General features: G+C 51.3%; 1 protein-coding gene across 1 annotated transcript in view; it reads right to left on the minus strand.

Moving 5' to 3' along the window:
* MVB12B (multivesicular body subunit 12B) overlaps positions 1-24419 on the minus strand; it is a gene marked incomplete at both ends in the record, with an annotated part of 151904 nt that overhangs the window by 58256 nt on the left and 69229 nt on the right. The window contains one exon of the mRNA XM_084238726.1: positions 6660-6754. Within this exon, the coding sequence (XP_084094852.1) occupies positions 6660-6754 (95 nt within the window). The remainder of the gene's footprint in view (positions 1-6659; positions 6755-24419) is intronic.

A 24419-nucleotide genomic window follows, 5' to 3' on the forward strand; every position in this document is an offset into this window, starting at 1 on the left:
GTTACAGTCTGTGCCCAACATCTGCACAAAGGTAAAGGAGACAGATTTTTTTGACATGTCCCACTCTGCCATCTAAACACAGGCTTTTTGTTTCTTAAGTGACGGAAGGTTTAATCAAGAAAGCAGGCAATTCATCAATCGGAACAAGGCGCGTGCGGGCGCCTGACAGCACACACATGGCTGTGTGCGCGCGAACCTGGCCACCTGTCAGCCGCACCTTTTACATCAGGATACACAAATGCACCGCGCGATCCGTCCCCATCCGCTCCCGCGCCTCTCCCTTTGCTGATTATATTTTGCTTTGTACTCGATTTCGCTGTTGAGGCCAAGAGCTGCTTGGGAGACAAGGCTGCGGTGGCGGTTCGAGGGGGTGACAAACGCGCAGAGGCCTTTAACAGGACTCACTTATTTTTCATTCATCAGGGATTCTCCCCTCTGCAGTTATTGGCTGCTGTGTCCAGGAAGGTTCCCGCTCCATCCTCGCCCTCCTCCCAGGCACCCCCCACCTCTCCTGGCCGTCCTGGGTGATTGAGAAAAACGCTGGGGTGTGAAACCCAGGCCTGCGCAGGCCCCCCACACTCATTCATGACAAAGGCGTTGCGGGTCCCTAGGGGTGCAGAGGCGACGCCTCACCCTCCCTTGTGGCTGTCCGGGGCACTTTCTCTCACCCTGCGTGCAAGCGGCCACCCACAGGGCACACGGGGAGGCGGGAACCCGGGCACAGGGCGCACAGACGCGGCCCACGTCACAGGCAGGCGGCTGCGGGGTGGAGCCCCGGACGCAGAAAAGAACAGCCTCTGTCAAGCACCCCATTGTTTCAGCCTCTTCACCTTCGTTTTCCAACCCGGCAATACTTTATGCAGGAGCGGATTAAGTTTATTTTCAATTTTCCAGGTGAGTCTCTGCCCCTCCCCCCCCCAACCAAGTAAAAGATGGAAAGAATGTCACCCCCACCAACCAGAGGGGAACATGTTTATAATTGTTTGGCATGCTGCAGATACGTTTTTAAATGATCGCACGGTAAAATATACAGATTTTTTTTTTTAATAATAAGATGAAGAGCTGGTGGCAGAATTTTATCCCATTGGATGAAATATATAAATCATGAATTTCATAATACTGATAATTAAATGTCCATCTTCCAATTTAAATGAGGACTAGATTAAAACTGCATGGAGAAGGCTGATATTCAGAAATCATTAATTATTTTTAATTGCCTTGTGCTTTCCTGGTCTGATGTCAGAGTTACATGGCTCATACTCGGGTTCTGTGTTTCAGATAAAATAAAATCCTCCCTCTCTCTGTGTGAGCGAAACTGATGAGCGGATGGACCCCCGACTTGTCCACATTCCCAGGCTCCCCAGTGTCAAACATCTTGAAAGGGACTGGTCTTTAAGAGGGAACAGCTGTGGAGGGCAGAAGATGGCTTTTCCAGTGATCACGAGGAAAACCAAAAAAGGAAAAAACCATAAATGCTAAAGCATGGTGACCCACCCCCCCTCCTCCGCCTGCCCCCGTTTGCCCAGATGATTCCAGGTTGTAGCAGCTTTTGTCCTGGTGCAACCGTGTGCCCCTTTCACTCTCCAAAGTGACAGTGTGGGCAGTAAGTACCTCTGGCCTGATGCTCATGGAGACATGCAGCCGTCAGCAAGGCCATCTGTATGCTAAAGGGAAGAGGACCCGCCCCACAGCCCAGTGTGGGCGGAGGCCGCCGGGCATTTCTGCACCGCAGGGGGAGTTCAAGGGACGTGTGAAATTTCCAGTTTTGCTGCATGCCAGTTTTAATATGCATTTTCTTGGTTTTATTATTTTATACTATGTCCATTTTTTTCCAAAAGGGAGAAAAATTAATTTTCTCTGGTAAAAATTTTGCACGTGGACATATAAATCCATTTATAACTACTACAAAAACAAAGACTAGCACAGCGTGGCTTCCCAAACCTGTAAGCACCTGTTCATTAAGCAAAACCCGTGACAAGACAGACCAGGGCCATTTCCAGGTGAGAACAAGCCACTGGGCACCCATGGGCCAAGCCGTTCCTGGTCCAGCCAGCCCTGGGCTCAGGTGTGTTGCTTGGGTCAGACAGGAGGCTGGGGAGCTCCTCTTAGCTGATGCCCATGGGTGTCAGACCCTCGGGCACTTGATGGCAGGACGAGCGCAGTAACACCTGCCTTGGCTTCCAAGCACAAGTGTGTCCCCCACCCACAGGCACCCGGGCTGTCCTGGGCGCACCCACCAGGAGAAGCTGCCGTGCGGTCCCAGCACCCTGTGGCCCTCTCGAGGTCGAGGAGCTCCGGGAGAGGGCTGTGGGCTCTGCCCGCAGCCAGCTTGTTTCCATCTTCTCTGTTCAGAGACCAATCCCAGTACCCTTCGTGCAAAGCCTCACCCACAGCTATGCCTCCCTCCCCAGCCTATTTTGTCCACGCAAGCTTACTTTTTCACTTCCATCTTCACCTTGCTACTTGTATTTTTGTAGCTACCTGCTATCTTTCTGGAATTGGTGGTCAGAATAGTCAGATTTCAAGCATCTGAAAAAAAAAAAAAAAAAAACAACCCACCAAAAGAAGCAGGAACCATCACTGGGCGTGGAACAGACAACTTTCCAGGAAGTGAGCTATTGTCATAAAGAAAACCGACAGCCACAAAGAGGTCTGATGTGGAAACTCAGGGGTAGGATTTGGGTGGAATCCAGAGAGCCCTACCAGGAGGCAAGACCCCAGTCACCGAACTGGGGGGGGACATTCCCATCAGGGTACCCCTAGGAGTCACATCCAGTAAGCGTGACCCACCACTTAGCAAAAGCAAAAACAATATAAAAAGGGCTTTGAAAAGTTACACTTCAAGCAAGATTGCTAACGATGGGGACACCACTGCCCAGGACTGCTCGGGTCTGGGGGCCACGTGGTCTCTGTCCAGACACTGGGTCCTACCCTTGGGGTCAAAGGCCACCTGCATAGGGATGGGCGTGGCCTGTTTCAGTAAAACTTGGCTTCTGAGTGCGCAAGCTTGACTTTCATATTATTTCCACATCGCTAAATTTTATTCACTTTATTATTTTCAACAATTTGAAAATATTAAAACCACCCTGAGCTTGCTAGGCTGTGGGTGAGGCGTGGCCACAGGCCTGGCTGGCGAACCCAACTCACACACCTGCCATCATGCCTGCGTCTCTTCTATGGAGGAAGCAGCCCTGAGGGGCAGGTGATACGGCGACAGAGTCTCGAGGGGCAGGAAAGCAGGCCCAGGCGGGTGCCCTCAAGCTGGGCGATTGGCTGCCCTAGAGCTCTGGCGGGGCTGTGGCCCTGAGGAACCTCCGTGGACAGAAGGTTCCAGGGGCTGGACCACAATGCGGGAAATCAGTCTCAAAAGGAGACAATAAGGCAGCTATTGATCCGTGGCCTGGAAGTGATTTCCAGGACTCAAAAGCATAATATGAGCCAGGAGGCCTCTGAGCACCTGGCAGACGACGGGGCCTCCCCGGGGGCCAGCACAGCTCCCTGAGAACGCGTCCAATTAACTCAGGCCCGCGCTGTTCTTATTACAGAAGCAACACATGCGCCCACAGAAAGCTGGGCCACTGCAAAGCAGCAGAAAGAAATTAGTGGGAAGTCGGGTGAAAACCCCTGTAGCCCCTGGCGTGGACTTCCAGGCCCCCAGCTGTAGAGCTTTAAATGAAATCACACTGCACATTCTGGTTCTAGCACCACTGTTTGGGTTCTTTTTTTCCACTTTGTATTCACGCACATCTTTTTATCTAAATTATTTGACTTTGAGAAATTAAGGCCGTTGTGCCCCATGTTTCATGATTTAGTCATTTGTTTTGGTTTTGGACATTCAGGCGAGTCATTTCCCCGCCCCTGTGTTTTGGAGTATTTTTTAAAAAGCAGAAGTACTCATCCTTGTGGATAAATCTGTACATCTCTTAAGCGTTTTCTAGAACGCTCCTGGGAGAGGGTGCCTGAGGGCAGCGGCGCCTGTCGTGACCTCAGCCATTCGGGTACAGGATGGCAGAGCCAAACGCACTGCTCAAGGCTCAGTTCCGAGGCAAGGGCCATTCCTCACGCCCCCCTCTGTGGGGAAGCAGAGCTATGGGCCGATCTCTGTACAGAACAGCTGGCACGTTGAGGCAGGCGGATGCACGGTTCCCTGCCCCCCAACAGCCAGGCGGATATGAAAGCACAGTGTCAGCTGAACTTCCCGGAGATGGTACAGGCTCATGGGAGGTGGTGGCCCAGGCACAGGAGGTTCTGGAGAAGAGGGTGGGTCACCTTCCCTGGTCATAGAGGGTATTCTTGTGCAAGGCAGACCTGGGCTGAATGTCCCCCCACCTCCCAATGTGCCCAGGACAGAGCTGCACCCGGCTCCACTGGTTTCTCCAGCAACTCCAAGAGCAGCTCTCTCTGTGGACAAGGCAGAGGGGACCTGTCCTAGTGAAAGATCCAGGGGAAGGGACATATTAATAGGTGTGCCTTTGGGAAAACATTTAAAAATAAACCTTACTTTAATAGCCATGTGTACAAACTTATATGGGGGCCGCTTCTCAAAGTCCTAATTACGCTCTTTGCAAACCTCCTGGTCTCAGGAGGTGCCTGCAGCCCAGGGGCGGCCAAGCAAGCAGACACGTGTCCGGGGTCGCCCGCTGTGTGCAGGGGTGTGTGCTGGAGCCAGCACGGGAGGAGCAGGGCTGAGGATTCGTCTCATTAGCACAGCGCTCCAGCTACCATGGCGTCGGCCCTGGGCAGGGGCCGGGGCCTAGGGCACAGTTTGCCCTAACTGCTTTTGGAACAAACCACGGAAGCCTTAACCTCACGATGCCAAACTGAGAGCTGCCACCAGTGCCAAATACTGCTGGTACAGAAAGGCGGGGGTGAGGGCTGGACTCTGCGCCCTTCTAGCCAGAATGGCTCACAGGCAGGCAGCCGGTGGGCGGGCGGGCAGGCTTCCCAGCCGCACCGCGGTTGCCCAGTGCTGAGCTTGCAAGCCGCGTGGAGCCTGCAGGGTCTGCAAGGTCTTCCTGGCAGCATCACAACAAAGCAACCCTGGACCCTGGCGGAGCAATTTGGTGCCGAGGAGGCCCGAGCTGCCTGCTGCTCCGGGCTGCAGCCTCAACCACCTCTGCTTGGAAGATGAACTCCAATTGACTGCCGCTTACATAAATGTAACAGGGAGTTCTGAATGGCTTCCCCTGTGTCTTGAGGCTGTTACCTCAGTCCTGCTCAGCAACAGCTGAAATGAGCCCAGACAACACCTCATCAAAGCCACAGGGCAAGGAAGCAGCGGTCCAGGGGCCGGCTGGAATGCTCCGCCAACGCCGGAGACGCGGCTCCACGGCCCTCTCCTGCAGAAGGCCCACAGCTGGGGAAGCCATCAGCGCACCCAGGGGAGGGGGAGGGGGGAGGCGAGCACTGGATGGAAAAGATTTCCAAGCTGGAGGGAAAAAGGCATCCGCTTTGATGGAGTTTTTGTAACATGCCTTTGGAAAGGGTCGCCCTGCTGGATTCCACAGGCCTATTTTGCACCACGCGGCCACTAAGCATCTGGGGAAATATCCAGAGTTTCTACAAAATAGGTCACCTTTCCACACTTGTTATGCTCCTTGTCGACTCTGCTGAAATAGCTGCGGCACAGAAGAGGTGCTCCCCGGGGGTGCGGTTTGGAGATAGCGTGCTCCAGCCACCCGGGGGGCCGGGCTCTGGGCAGAGCAGGGACCGTGGCTACAGGCACCCCATCCTTGCCTCCCCCGGCAGGAAGGCCACCCAGAAAGGGAGCAACTGGCTTTTGCTTATACTTCCAAACCTATTAGGGAGTGATCATAACAAGAAAAACTAATACTGACACGAATTATACCATTGTTCTATTTCATCTATTTAGTAACCTGAAGTTGCAATTTTTAGAAAAAAGATTACCTTTTAAATAACCGATTCATTATGGTACATGAATGAGTGCCATGTTCCCGTGTTCAAAGTGTCACTCAGCGTTAAGAGAGTGCGCTGGTAAGTGGCACCGATTTGCCACTTCCCTCTCACGCACAGACACCCCCTGACTGGAGGCCTGGAATAATCAGGGGCAAGTTTGTGGGTTTCCTCGGCTCTTAGCGAGTCACCTGCGCTGCCAGACACCTGATGAATCTCAATTCTGTAATAAGGCTTGTAAGTTTTCCCCTCCCTGGGCGAAGGTGAAAAGGAAAACCAGGGCTGATGAAGTTCCTGCCAAGGCAACACTATCAATTTCAAGGCCGAGTTCAGAAAGCACAGACGCATTCAAGGGGGATCGTGTGGGGGGCTGTCGGAGTACCTTCTGGCCACAGGCTTGGCTTGAGAAATGAGAGGTGAGGACAGAGCTGGATATGGGCGGGTGGGCCGGCCCCGTTTTGCGGCTCCACGTCCCCTTGGGAAGTCTGCCCTGGGTCTGGCAGGTGAACAATTCGGAGACTATTCTCTGGAAACCTCCCTTCAAGCTTGTGAAACCCACACACAGTTTTTCATCATTAGTTTCAAAACATGCTGAGTAGCTGGCCCTTCCCGGAGCGCCGCGGTGCCACAAGGAAAGGCCCAGAACCCTGGCTGGGAGGAGGAGCCGCAGGGGCCAGAGGAGCCAGGAAGCGTGGGGTGGGGGGGGGCTGGGACAGACGGTGGCCCCGGCAGCGGCGCCCACGTACCTGATATAGCGTACAGGTTGGAATGCTGGTACTCGTAGTCGGCGCGGGTGCTGTTCCTGCCTCGGAAGGTAGCAGGTAGCGTTAGAGAAATGTGCCTGAGAAAGAGACAGAGGAGAAAAAGGAGTTACGGGGTGTGCGGAGCCATCCTCAAGGTCTAGGCAGCTTGGCCACCACTGGCCCCCTGAAAGGACTCCTCCACCAGCCTCCAGTCTGTCCGGAGGAATCCGAAGTTTCCAGACATCAGCGGCCACCTTCTTCCACACACTGGGGAGGACAATCTCAATGAGGAAAGGGTTTCCCGAACCTCATGGCAATTCCAAGGTGCTTCAAAGTAGGGGGGGGGCATTTGACCCTGGCTCTCTGCCCGCTGGGCACAACAGACCGACAGAACCAAGCACCCAGGCCTAACTCCGTCTTGGCCTGTCCTGTCCTCCTGTCTTGGTCCTGCAGAGGGCAACAGCACTGGGCGCACTCTGTAAGGGAATGCGTTGGTGTGAGGACCAGGTGAGTCGAGCAACTGATGACCCGGGTCAGAAGGAAACAGCCTCTAATTGCTATGGGGTGGGGGCACGTGGGCACACGCAGGTGCTCAGAAAGCAATGTCTTTGACGGGGCAGGTGTGGGCCACTGAAGCTAACGAGGCCCGCAGAGCACTGAAGATTCAACCCGGGGAATGGGTCCCTGTGGCATGGTCCTCAGCTGCTGCTGGCATTCGCGGAGAAGCTGGGAATGGGGGAAATATTCAACCCAACAGGTCTGGGGGGAGAGCAGCAACATGACCCCTCGCTGGGTGACGGGGCTGGTTTGCACAGTTCAGAGGGCTGAGCTGCGGCAGTACTCACTGTCCCCAAAAGGGAAGCGGCCGAGGGCAGGAGCATTGAACACGCAGAGGAAGCTTTACGTTTTACACGCTGCCTTTTTCACGGCAAACATGTCACCTCCTAGAATGGTTCTCATGTGGACAGGCTCCCGGGGGACAGGTTCTTGTTGTGCCCAAGATCAGCAGACTCGGCGAGCATAGCCTCCAAGAATCCAAAGACAGCTGATGCAAATGCAAAAGGGAGTTTATTACGGGCTCGAGACCGGGCCCTCGACACGCACCGATGCAACGGCAGAGGTCGAGAGCCCCGAATAGAGGAAGCAGGGGTATCTTATAGGGTCGCGAGTGGCGCGAACTCTGAAAGAAGCTGGCAATTACTCATTGGCTACTACAAAGGCATTTTGGCGCGCGCGGTTACAGTTTCAAACTGACTGGACGGTTAGAGATGCTGTCCCATTTATGGACAGGACTGCACTCATTGGCGGCTGGGGTGGTCTGCTTTTTCGCCACCAAGTGGAGTGAGGGTTGTGACTGCTGAAACTATCTCCGGAATGCGGCTGGACAAGGACTAACATATCAAGGTGGAGGATATACAAAATGGCGAAACCTTGGCTAAACTTGGTTCCACAGTTCTCTAGGCAGGTCTGTTCCCACAGAGCCAGGGGTGAGCAGGGGTCTCTGAGGTCGCACCAGCCCAGGGAGATAAAGGCATATGGTTTGCTGGGCACCGGGGTGAGTCGGGGCAGCCACCTGTGCCACCAGGGGCAGCTGACTGGGTGGGCGCTTGGGGTACCCACCGCGCTCCTGGTCTGGGGGCCCCGCAGGTAGCAGCTGCTTGCAGTGTGTCTGCTCATCACCAACGCTGACGAAGGCCAAAAGCTGAGCCTCTCCAGCAGCTCGGGGCCCCGGGGTGCGGGAGGAAGCCACCCTCCAGCATGACATGCACTCAGAGGGAGCACCGAAGACAGGAGCACGGGCTTCTAGTGACGCTTCTTGGGGGACACGTGTGACGGGAGTAAGAGGGACTCACCGGTGGCAGGGACAGCCTGGTTAAGGCGCGCATGGGAATGAAGCTGGAAAGGAGACGGGCCCGAGTTGGAAAGGCCGCCAGCTACCCACGCCGGAGGTTGGGTTTTATGCCCAAGGAAGGCGGGGCCCAAGCTCTGCTCCGCCCACAAGGCAGAGCTGGAGGCACCTGAGTTGCGAGCACTTGCTCACCGTGCAGACGCCGCCTGCCCGCCCAGGAGCCCGCTGGACTGGGTGCAGAACGGCTCTGAACAAGCCCCCGCGGTACCTCTGAAGATGGGCCAGGTGTGGGCGGCCTGAGACGGCGAGGAGCAGCTGCAGGAGGGTTTTAGGCAGTTGATCAATGCCTCTGACCACAGCACTTAGTCAATGAAGCTGAGCAAACAGAAGAATGAATTATCGGCTGTGGCTGTGGTTGAGCAGAGCTTAAATGATGACAGGTGACCCGACAGAGTGTGCTCGCCAGGTGCCAGGCCCCGGGTGGGCAGGTCTCACGCATTCTGTATGGGTCCTCATGCATCCCTACCGGGAGGGGGACGGCCAACGACATGATGTGTGGGGCCCAGTGCAAAATGAAAGTGGGGACCTAAGAACTCCCAGATGGTGGGAGCAGAGCATCACAGCAGCCCGGGCCCCGTGGGACCAGGCTGGAGCAAATCCGCGAAGCTGGCCCTGGAGTAGGTGCTTTTGTTGCATTTACTGTACCAACGGGATTCCCAGGAGCCAGGCAGGGGAGGGCCAGGGAAGAATTATGCTTCAGGGCTGCCGCACCCTTAAATTCCTACGCTTTGAAAGACCTAAAAAGGTGCATCAACTTAATTAAGAACACAAAACAGGGCCTCCCCGGTGGCGCAGCAGTTGAGCGCTGGGTTGCAAAGCTGCCCGCAGCCTCTGCAGCGCCAGTTCGATCCCCGGCTGCTCCCCGGCCACCAGAGGAGGGTCCCACATGGTGCGCAGACCTCTCCTGCCGCCCGCTGCTCCCCTCAGCAGTGTACTTCGGTCCTTCTGCCTGCTCTGCTCCCCACTCTGGCTCTGGTGGATTCTCTCACCCTCCCGTGCTTCTGACTGTATCCAGTGCTTGTATAAATAAATAAATAAATATTTAAAAAAAAAAAAAAAAAAAAAAGAACACAAAACATCTGTGCAGTGCACAGTGCCTCCAGGGGAATGTGGAGGCTTAACAGAACCTTGAAGTCAGGGGACCAGGATGGCAGCAAAAGGCAAGCAGGGAGGTAAGGGAGAGATGGGGTCAGCCGCACCACCGGTGGGCAAAGTTCAGCCTAGCGAGCATCTAGCATGAGTCAACACAGACCTGTGGGGGACTCAGTCAGGACAAGCAGGACCCCTGCAGCCAGGGAGCATAATAACATCTGTGAAGCTACAGGAACACCTTTTTACCAGTGGAAGGCAGGAAGAATTAAAGTGCTCTGCAGGGGTTCTCTGGAAGGCTTCCTGGAGGAATTGGCATTGGGTGAAGAAATGAGGATGGCAGGGTCAGAGGGCTGCAGCATGCCTCCAGGCTCTGTAGGTGGTCTCCTAAGAGGTCAGGGCAAAGAAAGGGTGTGGGTCCAAGAGGCAGAGAGCTATGAGGTCAGAGCCCACAACAGGACCTCCACGCAAGTTTGGACTTCATTCTGGAGCATTTTTAGACAGAGGTGTGACAAGATCCAATTTACAATTTTAAAAGATTGCCAGTCTGTGGGAAGGCGAGGAAACTGGAAGATGCCCCGGTAGAAGGGACTAAAGCAGATTACAATGGAGAGTGTCACGAAGCTAGTTATTTAGCACCTACTGTGTGCAGACCTTCAGCCATTCCTGCCAAGGTGACCTCCTGTAACCCTTTACATGAACAGTTTGGGGCACATTTTTATTACGCGCACACACGGTAGCTAATGGAGAAACCAAGGTGCCTGGCTCCTTCGCTGCCCTGTCCACCATGGCTTCGTCTGAGTGTTCTTGTCTCTGGGGCAGCAGGTTTCGCCTAACTGGCCACTCATTGCATCTCTCCCTCCCCTGGTTCTCTTTCCCTCACAGGTGGTCCTTTCTGGCTTTCCCCCCAAACTTTTAAGAGTTGCTGTTTGCAAAAAGCGTGCTGGTTCAGTTCTCTGCACGCCCCTCCTCTCCCTGGACACCCCACCCATAGTCACATGCTGGATGGAGCTGTCCTCACACAGCAGCCGCACCCACGGCGCCTCTGCTCACTCCCCCCTCTGCCTGCAGCAGAAAGAGTGGAACCTTGAATCTGACGGTCTTTTCGTGTCTCAGCCGACTCCTTACCCCTGCTGCTCCTTCCTCTTAGATTCTCGTGTCTTCCATACCCGCTCTCCAAACGCGTGCTCATCCTTCCAGACCCCCAGAGCAGCGCCTCTGTGGGACAGTCTTTCCTGGCTTGTCCCAGGTGGGGCTGCTGCTGCGTGTCCCCGCAGGCACGAGCCCGCCTCCCTGCTGTGGCCGCGGCCTCAAGAGCAGGGCCAGATGTCATCAATTTTCACCCATTTCCCCAGGACAATTCCTGCCTCCAGTAGACAAGCACTGAACATTTGCTGACCCAATCAAGTGTTGAACCGAGTCTATTACACCCCCCAAGTCTTCTCGACACAAGCGGCTCTTGGCCTCTATTCCTCCTGCCCAGCCTTCCACAGCACGGCCGGGACTGCCCAGGGCCACTCTGCGCGGGTCCACTCACGATATTCAAGCAACTGCAGATGTCGGTCGGTGCCTGAGTCTGCGGGTGCAGAAGCCACGGACCGGGGAGCCTGCAGGTCCCACTCACGCGTGGCGCCCCAACCCCAGCCCTGTCCAGGAGTCACTTGTGTGTCTGCCCCATCAAGGGTCTCTGCATCACGCACTCCACTCCTCAACACCTCAGAGGAACATGGGGGTGGTGTGAGAATCCGGGCTGGCGGTCACCAGGAATTCACAGCAGGAAAAAGTTTCTGATCATATACCACAGACAACATTGCTGCTTCTTCCCCAGAAGCTAACTGTCGAGCGAGACCACCGGAGTCCACCTGGGACTCAGCCATTATGGGGGCAAGGGGAGGGCCGCTGGGCAGGTCAGCAGGGCCCGGGCACCAGACACTGCCCGGGCGGTGACAAGGATGAGGAGGTGGCCACTGGCACCAAACAGAACTGACAAGCCGGGAACCCGATGATCATCAGGGCCCTCTGTGACACCACCTTAGTGGCGTCGTTTCAGAGGCCCCCCAAGGGGCTGAGCAGTGTGCGATAGATCTTGAGAAAGTTCAGAGATCACCAGCAGGCTAAGATGAGGGGCCCGTGGAGGGTGGCACCTGGGGACGAAGCCCTTCTGCCCAATCCTTGTAGGTGCTGACCACAGGGATGAGGACTGACCGTCAGGGCCAACATCTCTGCCAGTCGGCTCCAGTGATGGACTGTCAGTCCTGTGGGTGGCCAGAGGGGAGCTCCCCAGCTTTTCTGGCCTCTCCCTGCCTGCCAAACCCCAAAATGCCCAGAGTCACTCCCCACTGAGCAGCTCCGGCTCTGCAGGCAGTGGTTGCTCTGTGACAAACAGGTCAGCATCCCACATGCTGCCCACACGGTGCTGGCCATGTGAGGGCAATGTCACCCCTGCCCCACCCCCCAAGTCAGTCTTAGGCACCTTATTCAATTAACATGGCCACGAGGCTGCAGACAGCTCCACATAAAAGCCCTTCAGTCACAGAATACATTTTATTACGTGACAAATAGTTGCCAGCACGATTTATTTCCTTTGATGGGATTCTGCTTTTTCCTTGTTAATTTAAATCTGTATTTTCGACTGCTGATTCCAGGTCTGTGTGAATTTTTAAAATGTGACCATTAATCATCTGGACCCAGTGGCCACATATAATGAAGACTGCTCTGCCCGGGCAATGGCGATGCCTGCTGTCCTCTGGAACCACCAGAGGTCAGGGGCGCAGGTCAGGCGGAGACACGCTTGGAGACAGATGGTGCCTTCATCTCCCACCCTGCGCGCGCGCGCGCGCACACACACACACACACACCCCCAAAAAAAGAAACTCTGTGGCATGAAATTACATCTTCCTTTCTGCTTTGTGGGCACTGAGGGTTATATCAAAGCCACCTTCTGGGACCACCGTTTTTAGGGTATGCTCCGGAGATCCTTCGGGCTGCCAGGACTATTTTAGGGAGTTCATAGTTTCATAATAATAGTAAGACACACTTGACTTTTTCACTCTCATTCCCTCACAAGCAGAAGAATTTTCCAGAAGGTACGTGACTTCGGATGATGTCAGTGCTTTGCTGTCTGTGTATTCTTCTTGATTTCAATTTCTAATGTAAGGTCGATATAGACAAGCACCATCCACATAAACAAAAGCTCTTTGGTATCCTCAGTTTTTAAGAATGTAAACGTCCGAGGTCAACATGTTTGAAAACCACTCTTTTAGGACAATATATTAAATATAAGTCTGCAAAAGACTATGTTGTGAAGTTAGTTCATGGGACTGGGCCAAGAGCAGTAAGAAAAAAAAATAATGGTGGTGGTGGGTTTCAAATATATTCTTAATTAAAGAAAAAGGTACCAAGGGGGCGGGGGTTAATAAGCTCTCACAAGTGAAAGAGATCAAGGAGGAGATTCACTTGTTAAGTCCAGACAAAGAGCTGTTTTTAAGGATTCAGTTCAAGAATAAAGTAATGTAAGACACCTGAAGGTTTTGCTTTTCCGGAACCCAAACCAGGGCAGAGCTCTGGAGACCCAGGCCACAGCCAGAGAGGGGAAAAGACCGGCGCAGGAAGAGAGCTGTGTGGCCCAGGAGATTCACAAACTATTCTGGGGTAGAGGAGAGGGAGGGGGTAAGATGATGATTGAATCCATAAGGTCCACGATTTGATACATCTTGTTTCAAGGCATCTTGATTTAACAGGCACAGCCTGGCGGGAGGGGCCTGCTACTTGGACCACTGGTCAGTGAGGGGGGGCCTATGATGTGCTGACTGGGGCCACGGGCTCCTCACTCACAAGCCACCTCAAAGCTACAGGTCCACCGAGGACCCATTATCTTAGTGGCAGTCATGCAGCCCTTGGAGAACACAAACTTTTGTAAGAACAAATAATCTAAAGAGTCGCTGGTTGAAAATATTTAAAGGACTGAAAAAATTCAAATGAGGAGGATGAAATGATGCATGCCTTAGAGAGAAACCGGGGCTATGTGATTTGTAGGGCCAGTGACGGCTCTAGCCAGTCTCCTGACACCGTGGTTCTACAAAAACTAATGAGAACAGAGAAAGGTAATGAAGATTCAGGAGATTATCTACCAAATAATGAGCACCCCAGTGAGATGAGGGGAGGGGCAAGGCACTTTGCACAACCTGCCTTTTGGCCAACACCCAGTCTAGGTCTAGAAATATATATCCTCATGAGGGCCCATAAAAATGTTGCACGACAAGGTAAAAAGAACATTAAGCTGAAAAAATTTACTCCCGTATGTATAAAAAGTTATCTACATTAGAAGTAATGTGGAAATAAAATTCAAAAAAAAAATGGAATCAGTAATATCGTGGAGAAGCAGGTCTCCCCACCCCCGCCCTGCCAAGATTTCCCAAAATGCAGACAGAGGAAGAACACAAAGATGACAATGAGGAGGGAAAATACAAGGATGGATAACAAAGACCCACCTGAATATGCCAGGTGTTAGAAAGAAGACACTGAAAAGTAATGACCTAAAGAAAGTTTAAAGCTTGCCTGATTTAAAAAAAAAAAAAATCCACCAACTAAATATAGAAGCCAATGGGGCAGCTAACATTCCAAGTAAAATCAATAAAGAGATTCACAGCTAAATAAATCCTGATTTCAAGACGACCCAATTTCAAGATTTAGTGTAAATCTACAGCAATCACGACGGTGTGGTATTGGCATAGAGATAGACATAATGGATCATGGGAACAGAGTCCAAAAATAGACCCACACATAGATGATCAATCGATTTTCCACAAAGGTGCCATGACACTCCAAAGAAGGGAATTCTTTTCCACAAATGGTGCTGGAGCAAATGGATTCCACATGCAAATCAATGATCCTTCATGCTTACCTCACACCATACTCATATATGAACTGGCCCAAGAGACTCACAGGACTGTTTTGGGATAGAAGAAAGGGAAGGGGTAACTTTCAAGTCAGAAGGCTGAGGGTTTGAGGCTTTATTTAAATGCATTTGGATTGAGGAAGTAGAGTATGGCCTCCTATAGGAGAACAGTGTGACCTTTGTGACCTAAGGATTGGCAAAGATTTCTTATATATGAGACCTAAAAAAGCACACATTCTATAAGGGGTCAAATGCAATAAATTGGGCTTCCTCAACATTTTAAAGTCTTGTTCTTCAAATATGAAGAATATGAAAATATGAAAAGACAAGCCAGGGACCTGAAGGAAATATCTGTAAGACACGTTCCCGGACTTAGAGCTAGGTCTGCCCATACAGTGGCTCCTAGTCAGAAATTAAAAAGGAACAAACTATTTACACACAGGAGATGGGAACATATCAAGATGAAAAGGAGGATATATGAGATGATTCCATTTCTAGGAGATTCTAGAAAACACAAACTCACCTATAGGGATAGGAAGCAGATCGGGGTTGCCAAGGAGGGAAGATGCATACAGAGAAGCACAGAGGGCCTTAGGTGTCCCTGAGTCTTGATTTTGGTGATGGTGTCACAGGTGTGCATGTATGTCCAAGCCCATCAAATTATGCTTTACACATATGCAGTTCCTCATAAGCGTAGTATACTTTAGTAATGCTGAAATACTTCCCTGGTCTAAGAAAACGAACCTAAATAAGGAAGCCAACAGGGGTCAGAGTACCCCAGTGGAGGCAAGGAGAGGTGCTCCCCACCCCCAGCCAGAGGAGCACTTGCCCAGACTGGTGGTGACAGCAGACTTCTCTGTCATACTAAAGACAATGGAGCCTGAAGACAATGGAGCTGCAGCGTTTTGAAGGGAAACGTTTCACTCCTGCAAGTTGTCTTTTTTACATGAAGACAACAAGGCCAACAGAAAGATCCTTCACGTTCCTTTCTATGGAAGAAATGCATTCAAACATGCTCCGGGGGATTCAAGGTGAAGATTTAGGCATGGGAAGTAAGTGGTGGCACAAGAATGTGTTCAGTCCCCCTGGAAATGTAGCCTGAGGAAATAATCTGACGTGTGGGAAGGGACTTAGGATAATAATAGTAAGATGAGTCCGGGGCTGTTTTCCAGGGCTCACCCTCCCCATGCATCCTGAAGTCCCCATTCCATCCTACAAACGTTAGGTTCAGGTCACTCTACTTGACAGAAGGCCTCAGAGAGGGGCAGCCGCTTGCTGAGGGGGCACAGCTTGGCTTTGAAACCTGAGGGAAGATGATGGAATTCAGGTCTGATGAGATGTTTGCCTCAAAATCTAAAAATTGTAACAGGCCTGGTTCAGAGTATTTTGGCGCCATAAAGGAATGTTTAAAGGTTTTCTGGGAGGAACTGGGGTGCTCTTGCCACCATGGTGAGTCGGGGTGACCGAGTGTGTGTGTGTGGGGCGGGTAGTGTTAACACTGCAGGAAGAGGGAGGGACCGGATCCTTGGGGCAGCGTTTGGAAGTGGGAGTGATTGTGTAAGAACACAGAGAAGGAGGGAGCCAGGCATTTTTTATCAACACTTCCACATCTCAGACACAGCTGTTAGGTCAAAACAAAAGGAAATAAAACAGATACCAAGCTGCGGCAGGGGGCGGGGTGACCTATACGTAAATCGCCACAGGAGCACCACATTTCCAGGGGTGCACGTGTGCTGTGGCTGCCACGGAACAGAAGGACCAGGAGCGATGGGCGGGGGGGGGGGGTTCCAGCTTAGCAGGGGGTACGGGCTGGCAGGGGTCTTGGGTGACAGTGGGCATTTCCCTACCCCCACCCCGCCTCTTCATATATTTTCATGTGTTAAAAATAACTTCTTGTTGGGAACAAAAAATCAGTACAAAGAAGACGGCAAAAACTCGAATTGTTCTCGGAGTCGGTGGAGCAGGTGCAGATGAGAGCACCCAGCCGGCACTCGGTGCTAAAGGAACACCTTGTTTGCTGGGTAACGCGTCTGCGGCGGACAAGGACCGGAGAAGGTGTGCAAGGGGGGGCGTGCGAAGCCACGGTGATTGAGCTAAGGTGGTCCCGGGGAGGAAGAACGCAGCAAACACCTAAATGAAACTCCAGTTTCTTCCTGCAAATACCACTGGGAAGAAATCATCTGTGACGCACAGCTTCTGTGCCAGGTGTAAGGACGTGCTTAATGAATGCCATTTAATGAAGAAAAAGGCGCTTATAAAACACCTGGCACAAGTGGGGTGAGGGAGTCACAGGAATGGGGACCTTTGCCGCACCTGCTGGCATTTTAATAAGCACCTTCTAGGGCTCCCGCTCCCCAAGGCTGGTCAGCGGTGTCAGAACGCGGTCCCTGACCACTGCCCACACTCGCTGACAGTTAGGGGAGCTGATTTCTTAAAGACCATATGCTCGGGTACCGGATTGCCCTGGAAGGTAATTAAAATGAATCATTTTCAGCTGGAAGGGTCTGACCGGCAGGCGTGGCCTCCTCCAAGACTTCACAGCGGGGCCCTGCTCCAGGGGCCCTGCGCCCCCATACTGAGGTTATGAGTCGCCGTCCAGGTCTCTTAACACCCAGAGAAAAGGCTGCAATTGTTTCTTGTTACTTGGTCTAACTAAAACAGAAAGAATCACTTTGATGACATTAAGCCCTAAAATATTTGTAGGTGTGGCGATTTTTCTTTTCTCAATGACCTTGGAGCCAACCTCAGGAAGGAATGGCAGATTTACTGCCATTTCTCAGGGTACGATGAGGCGCCTTGTTTTGCGATTAATGCCAGCAAAGTCACGTGAGGGTTTCTAATACCCAAAGCAGACCGGTTTCCTCTATGGTAACATCCACTCATGAACTTTCTATGCCCAGACCTAAAACTTAGTTCCAAAATTAATTCCAAATAGTGAATGCATTGACGTCACCCAAGGGAGACGGGCTGTGGCATCGCAGGCACACGGGGTGCTAAGAGCAGTCTGTTGCGACTGACTCGGAGCAGTTTTTAGTTGAGCTCCTACTGTGTGCCAAGTACTGTGTTTGATGCTGAGCTGATGATCACTGTGCATCACTAATGGGAAGTCAACCCGAAAAATCGACCTACTGTGTGATTCCAACCATAGGACGTTCTGGAAAAGGCAAGACTATGGTGACAGTGACGAGGTCGGTGGCAGCCAGAGGGGACACGGTGGCGGGAAGGTGTGCAGGGCAGCGAAACACTCTGCGAGGTTCTACCGGTGGAGTGTCAGTCTGCGTCTGCCAAACCTGCAGAGGGCGCACCGGCAAGTGTGGCCCCCAGAGGCGGACTGAGGGCTTTGGGTGATCATGCTGTGCCAGCCAGCGTAGGGTTAGACTTGGTCTAAAAATGGGGGAGCCATTATCGTGGTGACAACGCAGGAGGCTCCGCCTGCGTGAGGACGGAATCTCAGTACCTTTCCCTCAAGGTACAGTTTAGGCTTGTTGTGAGTCTAAAATCACTTCCAAAAAATTATTTAAAAAAAATGAGACTTACATTTCCCTGCTAGGAATTTAACTACAAGTAAATTGAAACACGCAAATTTGCTAAATTATAAAGCATAAAGCTCTAAACAGCCTAAGAGATGCAAATAAAAGACTGTAAGGTTATGTGCTTCAACTTTAAAACAGTGGCGGAAAACAAGACAGCAGCAAACAGCTGCTGAGCACCTACTGTGTGCTGGGACCCACCCAGCCCTGGGGAACCAGCCCTGGGGAGTGTCAGGGGACATGGGAACCCTGGGCTCACCCACCAAGAGCAAGGAACACGATGGGGAGGAAAGGCCTGAGCAGTTCAGGAGGCAAGACAAGGTCCTGAGAGAGGTCCCTGGTGAGGGATGGGCGAGAGGCTACCTGAGCCCACAGTGGGCGTCACCTCTGTGAGGGCTGGGAGAGGCTTTCTGGAGGAGGCGGGCGCTGGAGGCTCTGTTCTCGGATCATCTGTGACTACGGCAGTGACCACTTCATGCTTCCTGCTCATCACCAATCCTCACAACCCACCAAGGTTAAGTATTATAGACTACGGATAGGGAGAAGGAGGTTCAGAGAGGTTAAGGAATTTGCCCAAAGTCACACAGCTGAAGAAGCTGGCAGAGCTGGGGTTCGAGTTTAGGCTTTTCCCACTATGCCACGTTCTTTAGCGACACAGTGCTAAGCACAAAGTAAGTATAAATGCAGACTTGCTCACCTTCCATTCAAGCAACCCATTTGCCATAATCAATATAACGTCTCCCTTCCAACTTGACTATATAATGAATTTTCCTCATGGGCAACAAAGACACGCACACGCACGCACACACACACAACCAAACCACACTGGACAAGGAAAAAAGGGCTGCCACTGAAAGACTAAGGAAATCACAATTCCAAACTCCCCACGTTCCGAAACACGTAGCTTTAAAGCATGTGCAGCTCGACAGCATATGGCAAATCAATTACTAGTTTAAATCTTAAAACAAAAACATGGCAAGTGTGGTGCAGAAATAATCAAGAACAACGGTTTGGTTTAGATTACAGCAGGCCACTGGAGTTTTGAATACAATTAATCATCATTCCAGGCAATGGGAAGCCATATTGACACTTATTCCTAATTTGAATATTTAATTAGGGTGAAGTTCTTCATCAAATTATCGCAGAACTGGGAGAAAGTCTGGAAGACTTACACAATTACTGTCTTAACCCCTTACCAGCTGCTCACCTGTGAGCACAGCGTGGCGCAGCCCAGGGCGCCGGGGAGGCCGCCAGACCCAGGCCAGCCCGTGAGAAGGCAAGGGGCGGTGGTGACAGCCTCGGCTGGGCAGGAAGGAGCACAGGGCTGCCCCAGGGAGCCCCAGAGAACTGGGAACGTGCTGCTTGGGCCCCAAACTAAATACTGAAACAACTCTGAACAATGGCAGGAAGCAGCTTCCTACCAGGCGCCCGCTGGGTGCCTGCGAGGGCTCCCCCGTTCAGGTCACACGGGGGAGCCGTGCAAAGGCAGCCCTCTTAGGCTTCCTAGAGGCAGAAACTGAGGCTCGGGGATAGACACAACTGGCTCAAGAAAACACGCTCAAGGGTGGTGTGAAGGCAGCCCCGGTGCTCATCACACATGTGTGCACCAAACCCAGCAGAAGTAGGCAAGTGTTCACAGTCGTATTTGTGACACTCTGCACTGTGCAATTAAATTGGACAGGTGACTGGAACCCAGGCCTCCTTGACCGGGCATCCTAGACTTTAACTCTTGGATTCAAAATGTGCCTCTGAGCTTCCTGCCTGGGAAGTCACCTGGTGCTGTGGCCAGCTGCTTGGGAGAAGGGGCAGTGAGAGGGGCCACAAAGCTCCAGGGGCCCAGGGGAGGGGAAGGCCAGTGACAGAACAGGCAAAGGTGAATCTGACTTTCTTTTTTCAAAATGACAGAGGCTTGGCAATACAAATCCGTTCAGACAAGTGATTGTAATTTCCTTCAACTTCTCTTTCTCACTGTATAAAAGATTTATTGACTTTTGAGAGCTGCCAAGGGACTTAGCATGACCGGAAATCACATTTTCCTACGTAATCTGGCCAAGGCCCCCAGACAGGACCAAAGGCTGCCTCTGGGCACTGCACGTCTGGGAGATAGGTTTGGAGAGCTTCCTGCTTCCGGATTCCACCGAGATGCTGAGAATGAGGGCCATCCTGAGAGTCTCGGATGAGCAATTTTCTCTTAAAAGCTCGAGATGGGTTCAGTGACCATCTCATTGATTCAAAGCTCTATTTGCAATGGCCCGATCACCGGACAGAGGGAAGAGGGCCCTGGTGGGGTGGCCTCCTGGGATGCAGCCCCAGCCGGGCCCCACCATCAAGGCAGCAGTGGGAGACCCAGGCTCCAGCAACTCCCAGCCTGCTGGTTGCGGGAGCAAATGGCGTCAGGAACTTTCAAACTTTCCTTTGTATATTACATTAATCCACATAAGAAAATCTCTTTTAATGAGGAGTGATGTAGTTACAAACTCTCCAGAGCCATAATTAGAGCAAACTAATTGAAGTTGTGTTTTGACACACTTTCCAAATTCACGGGTGCCGGATGACATATTCACAACGCTGCCGCCGCACAGCCATGGCGACGGCGAAATCATTAGACTAATAACACTTATTTGCATTCTTATCATGCCGGCAGCTCTCCCTTAAATACTGTTTCTACTATTGCTCCTTTACTGTAAGTTTCCACTGAAAGATATTAACAGTAATTATTAGTACTTTAGTGGAATTTTAATGTTGAGGAATAACAGCGTGCATTAACATACGGTGAAGGCCGATTCTTTCTCTTAACCGCCATCAGGAGGCTGGGGTCTTCCTCGGCCTCCGCCCCCAGCCCCAGGCTGACCGGACCGGACGGCAGCTTCCTTTCAGCATGACCATTCAGGCCAGGCCCAGTGGGATCTGAAGTCAGGGTTTCTGAACTCTTCTGTCGAAAGTTGACGAGAAAAGTCTTTCTTTTTTATAAAGCACATTAAAAATCAAATAGTTAAGGAGAAATTTTTTCCAAGTGGTTAAAAAAAAAAAATCAACAATTTACGACACAGTCTTTGGTTATAAGACTAATGAATTCCAGGAGGACAGGCTTTAACCAACCCTTTGCCACCCTCTTGGTGATTAAAGACAGACCCGGAGCAGCAGAACCCAGAGGCTGGGGCAGGGCCCCCGAGCTGTCAGTGTGGGCGCCTGTTTGCACCAACAAGGCCAATTTTTTGGATGCTTAACTCAGCTAGTCACACCCAGAGAGGAAGCCTCGACAGTTTTAAATAATGGTTATTAATGACTCCCTCCTCTAAAGTGACAAATGACTTAGGAAATTTAGAATCGAAGAGGTAAGAAGACTGAAGGCGGCGTGACAGTGAAGGCCACGGCAGGGGCCTGGTGTCTGCGCACCGAGGTGGGGAAGGGCGGCCAGAGGCCACCCAGGCCAGGCCCCTCTTCTCGTGCACTTGGCCTCGTGGAAGCTGGCCAGCGCACCCCTCCGCAGGCCCCCTCTGTGGGCGTCTCCCAGCAGCTCATGCAGTGGGGTGGGGGGTTGCAGAGCTAGGCTCATTGTCACAGAAACCAGACCCCAGCTCCCCTCTCCTGCTGCGTAGCATCAACAAGTCACTTCCAAAGGCCCCTCGCTGCAAACTTGGGCTCAGGCTAGACAGTCACTCAGATTCTTAGCTTCCACAAATCCCTCGGGATCAAGAAAAACAACCTCCACATCGTTCACCATTCATAATTCATCAGAAAATGAGGGCGAAAGATGTACACATGTTAGCGTTTAAATGGTTCAAATACACATTTCAGGGTGGGTGTTTAAAAGCAACACGGGAAGACTGAATTGTGTGAAGAAAATGCTTCCTTAGAAAAGTGCCAGAGACAATTGTTCTTAAACCTTGGGAGTTTCTGGTTCCTTAAGTTGCCCTTCTGTACCAACGTGCTCCTTTTCAAGCCACTGATTACTTATAAGAGGAAACTCACTTTCATAGCTGCGGCAATGCTCCAGATCATGGTATTTATTCACTACATGTGAGTTTTATTACACTTGGACCCGGCGATGCCAAAACACCTACCTCCCATATAAAAGAAATGAAAAAAGAAGCCGAGTCTGGACCCAGGGCCCGCCTCCTCCATTCCAGATGATCTAGTCTAATCTTATAAACTGAAATATTTAAAGGGTCTCTAAACCTCACTGACCTTACTTTTAAAAACAAAGAACATATGGGTGCAGCGAGCTTTTCATCTTCTTCCAGCCTACTAAAATATCCGCTTTCCCCAAATTCACGAGCCGTGAGGTCCCCAAACCCTGCTTCCCGGAAGGCCCCATGTGGACGCAAAGGACAGACTTCTAACAGAGGACCTGGGGCAACATTCTTCTCTTTTTGCCCCATCAATCTCAAAAGCTGTGGAAAACAATTTGTTTAGCAAAATAAAGCAGTGGCTGGCAAGGAGGTGTGTGTGGACTGCGATCTGGAGCAGTTCACAGCTGTATGTGGGGGGCCCCGGGGGACTCAGGGGAGGGGGCTCTGAGTTCTCAAGTCCTGAGGCATCTTGAAGGCAGGTGGGGTCGGGCTGGACTCTGATTCCTCCAGGTTCTGGCTCTGCCCTTTCTCTCACCTCCTCTCTTAAAATGAGGACACCATTATCCAACTCACTGTGTGGTTACAAAGACTAAAACAACACAGAGTGTTTCCACAGCGCCTGGGCCAAGATGCTCAAAAAACTGAGGCTGAAATAATAATGATGATGATGACGATGATTGTATTTATACTAATAATAATTATTATTATTCAACTGGAAACAACACATCTGCTGCTTGAGAAGGATATTCAAGTAGAAAGCCATGCTACCCCTGGGCAAAAACCCTAAGCAAATAAATTCAGAAGACCTTTTAAAAGTTACTGCAGGCAAAGGATTTTATTAAATATCCAAATTAATAATTAAAACCCTGCCTTGAAATAGAACAGCATCGGAGGGGGGTGTGTGTGCAGGGCAGTAAAATCTCAGGAAATTTCGCTTAACACCCATTTTGACTTTGTCTGGCGGCTAGATTTACACTGAGAGACTCGGGTGAAATATTCCGTAGAGCTACCTGCAAATAGACTGTCAGCTTCCACTCTGATAAAAGGCAAAATATCCTCCTCTAAATGGTCTGGTTCACAAAACCGACCCTAAAGTGAACGGATAAATCTGTTCTGACACATGGAAAACTATTTTCATAATCCTGAAAAAGGCCTTTCTCTAAACCCCGGAGCTTAAACAAACGGCACAAAGAGCCCTCATACACTTGAGAACCCAGCACAGGAGGAAATAATTTCACATTTATAACCCTGCTTTCTGGGACAACAGTAAGAAACACACATAACCCATCCCAACCACCAAGAAAAATAAGACACTCACAAAGTCACAAAAATTACAAAGATAACACATTTACAAGCAGCAGCTACCTTGTCAAAATCTGACGTGTGAGCGTGAAGGCCAGGAAGACCAGCTCAGAGGTGGAAGCTGTATTGACTAATAGTCAATTCTTCATTAAATAGAAGCGCCGACTTCCCAAGAAGCCATATTAAAAATTAATATCAAAAAGTATATTGCTCAGCCTAAACTCATCATTCATAGCTAACAATACCAAACTGCAGCTTAATGAGATTTAGCCTTCAGAATTACTCTGACACCAAAACTAAGTTTGATGCTGTTACAGAAACAGTCACAGCTCTGCAACAGCAGCCCCTTAAAGACACTCAGAATAAATCAGTCTGCTTGTGACTCTGCTGCAGGGCGGGCTTTGGAACCACTTGAGGGGGTTTGTGATGCGGGGACCCTCTTGTGTGTGGCGTCTTCGTGTTCCCTCGGCCATCATTTACCACCCAAGAGATGGACCCAACACTCTCACGGCCCCTAAGGAAGGGCAGGCTGCTCGGTGGCTTCCATCTGACCAGAGGACAATGAGCCTGCAGCTCTGGGAAGTCCACACCCCCTGGGGACTGGTCAGGACCCTGGAGGAGGTACAGGAAGGGACAGCTGGGTGGGTGCACCCCAACCATCAGCCCCTCACAGCTGGTGATGAAATGCTTCCAACCAGTGACCCTGTGACCATGTGTGCTGGGACACAAGGACAGTCCTCAGGTCTAAGGTAGCCTACCTACCTAGATTCACATTGTGCCCTGACACTTGGCCGCGACCCTGGGAAAGGAACTTAACATCCTCAATCTCAGTTTCCTCATCTTAAAATAGAGGTGACTAGTACCCAACTCACAGAGCTATTATTAGGATGGGATGAGTTATTATTTGTAAAGCATTTAGAACAGTACCTGATACCTAGTAAATGCAATATATTTCTGATTTAT

Source organism: Talpa europaea (genome assembly GCF_964194135.1).
Source record: "Talpa europaea genome assembly, chromosome: 7".
In the NCBI taxonomy this organism is placed as follows: domain Eukaryota; kingdom Metazoa; phylum Chordata; class Mammalia; order Eulipotyphla; family Talpidae; genus Talpa; species Talpa europaea.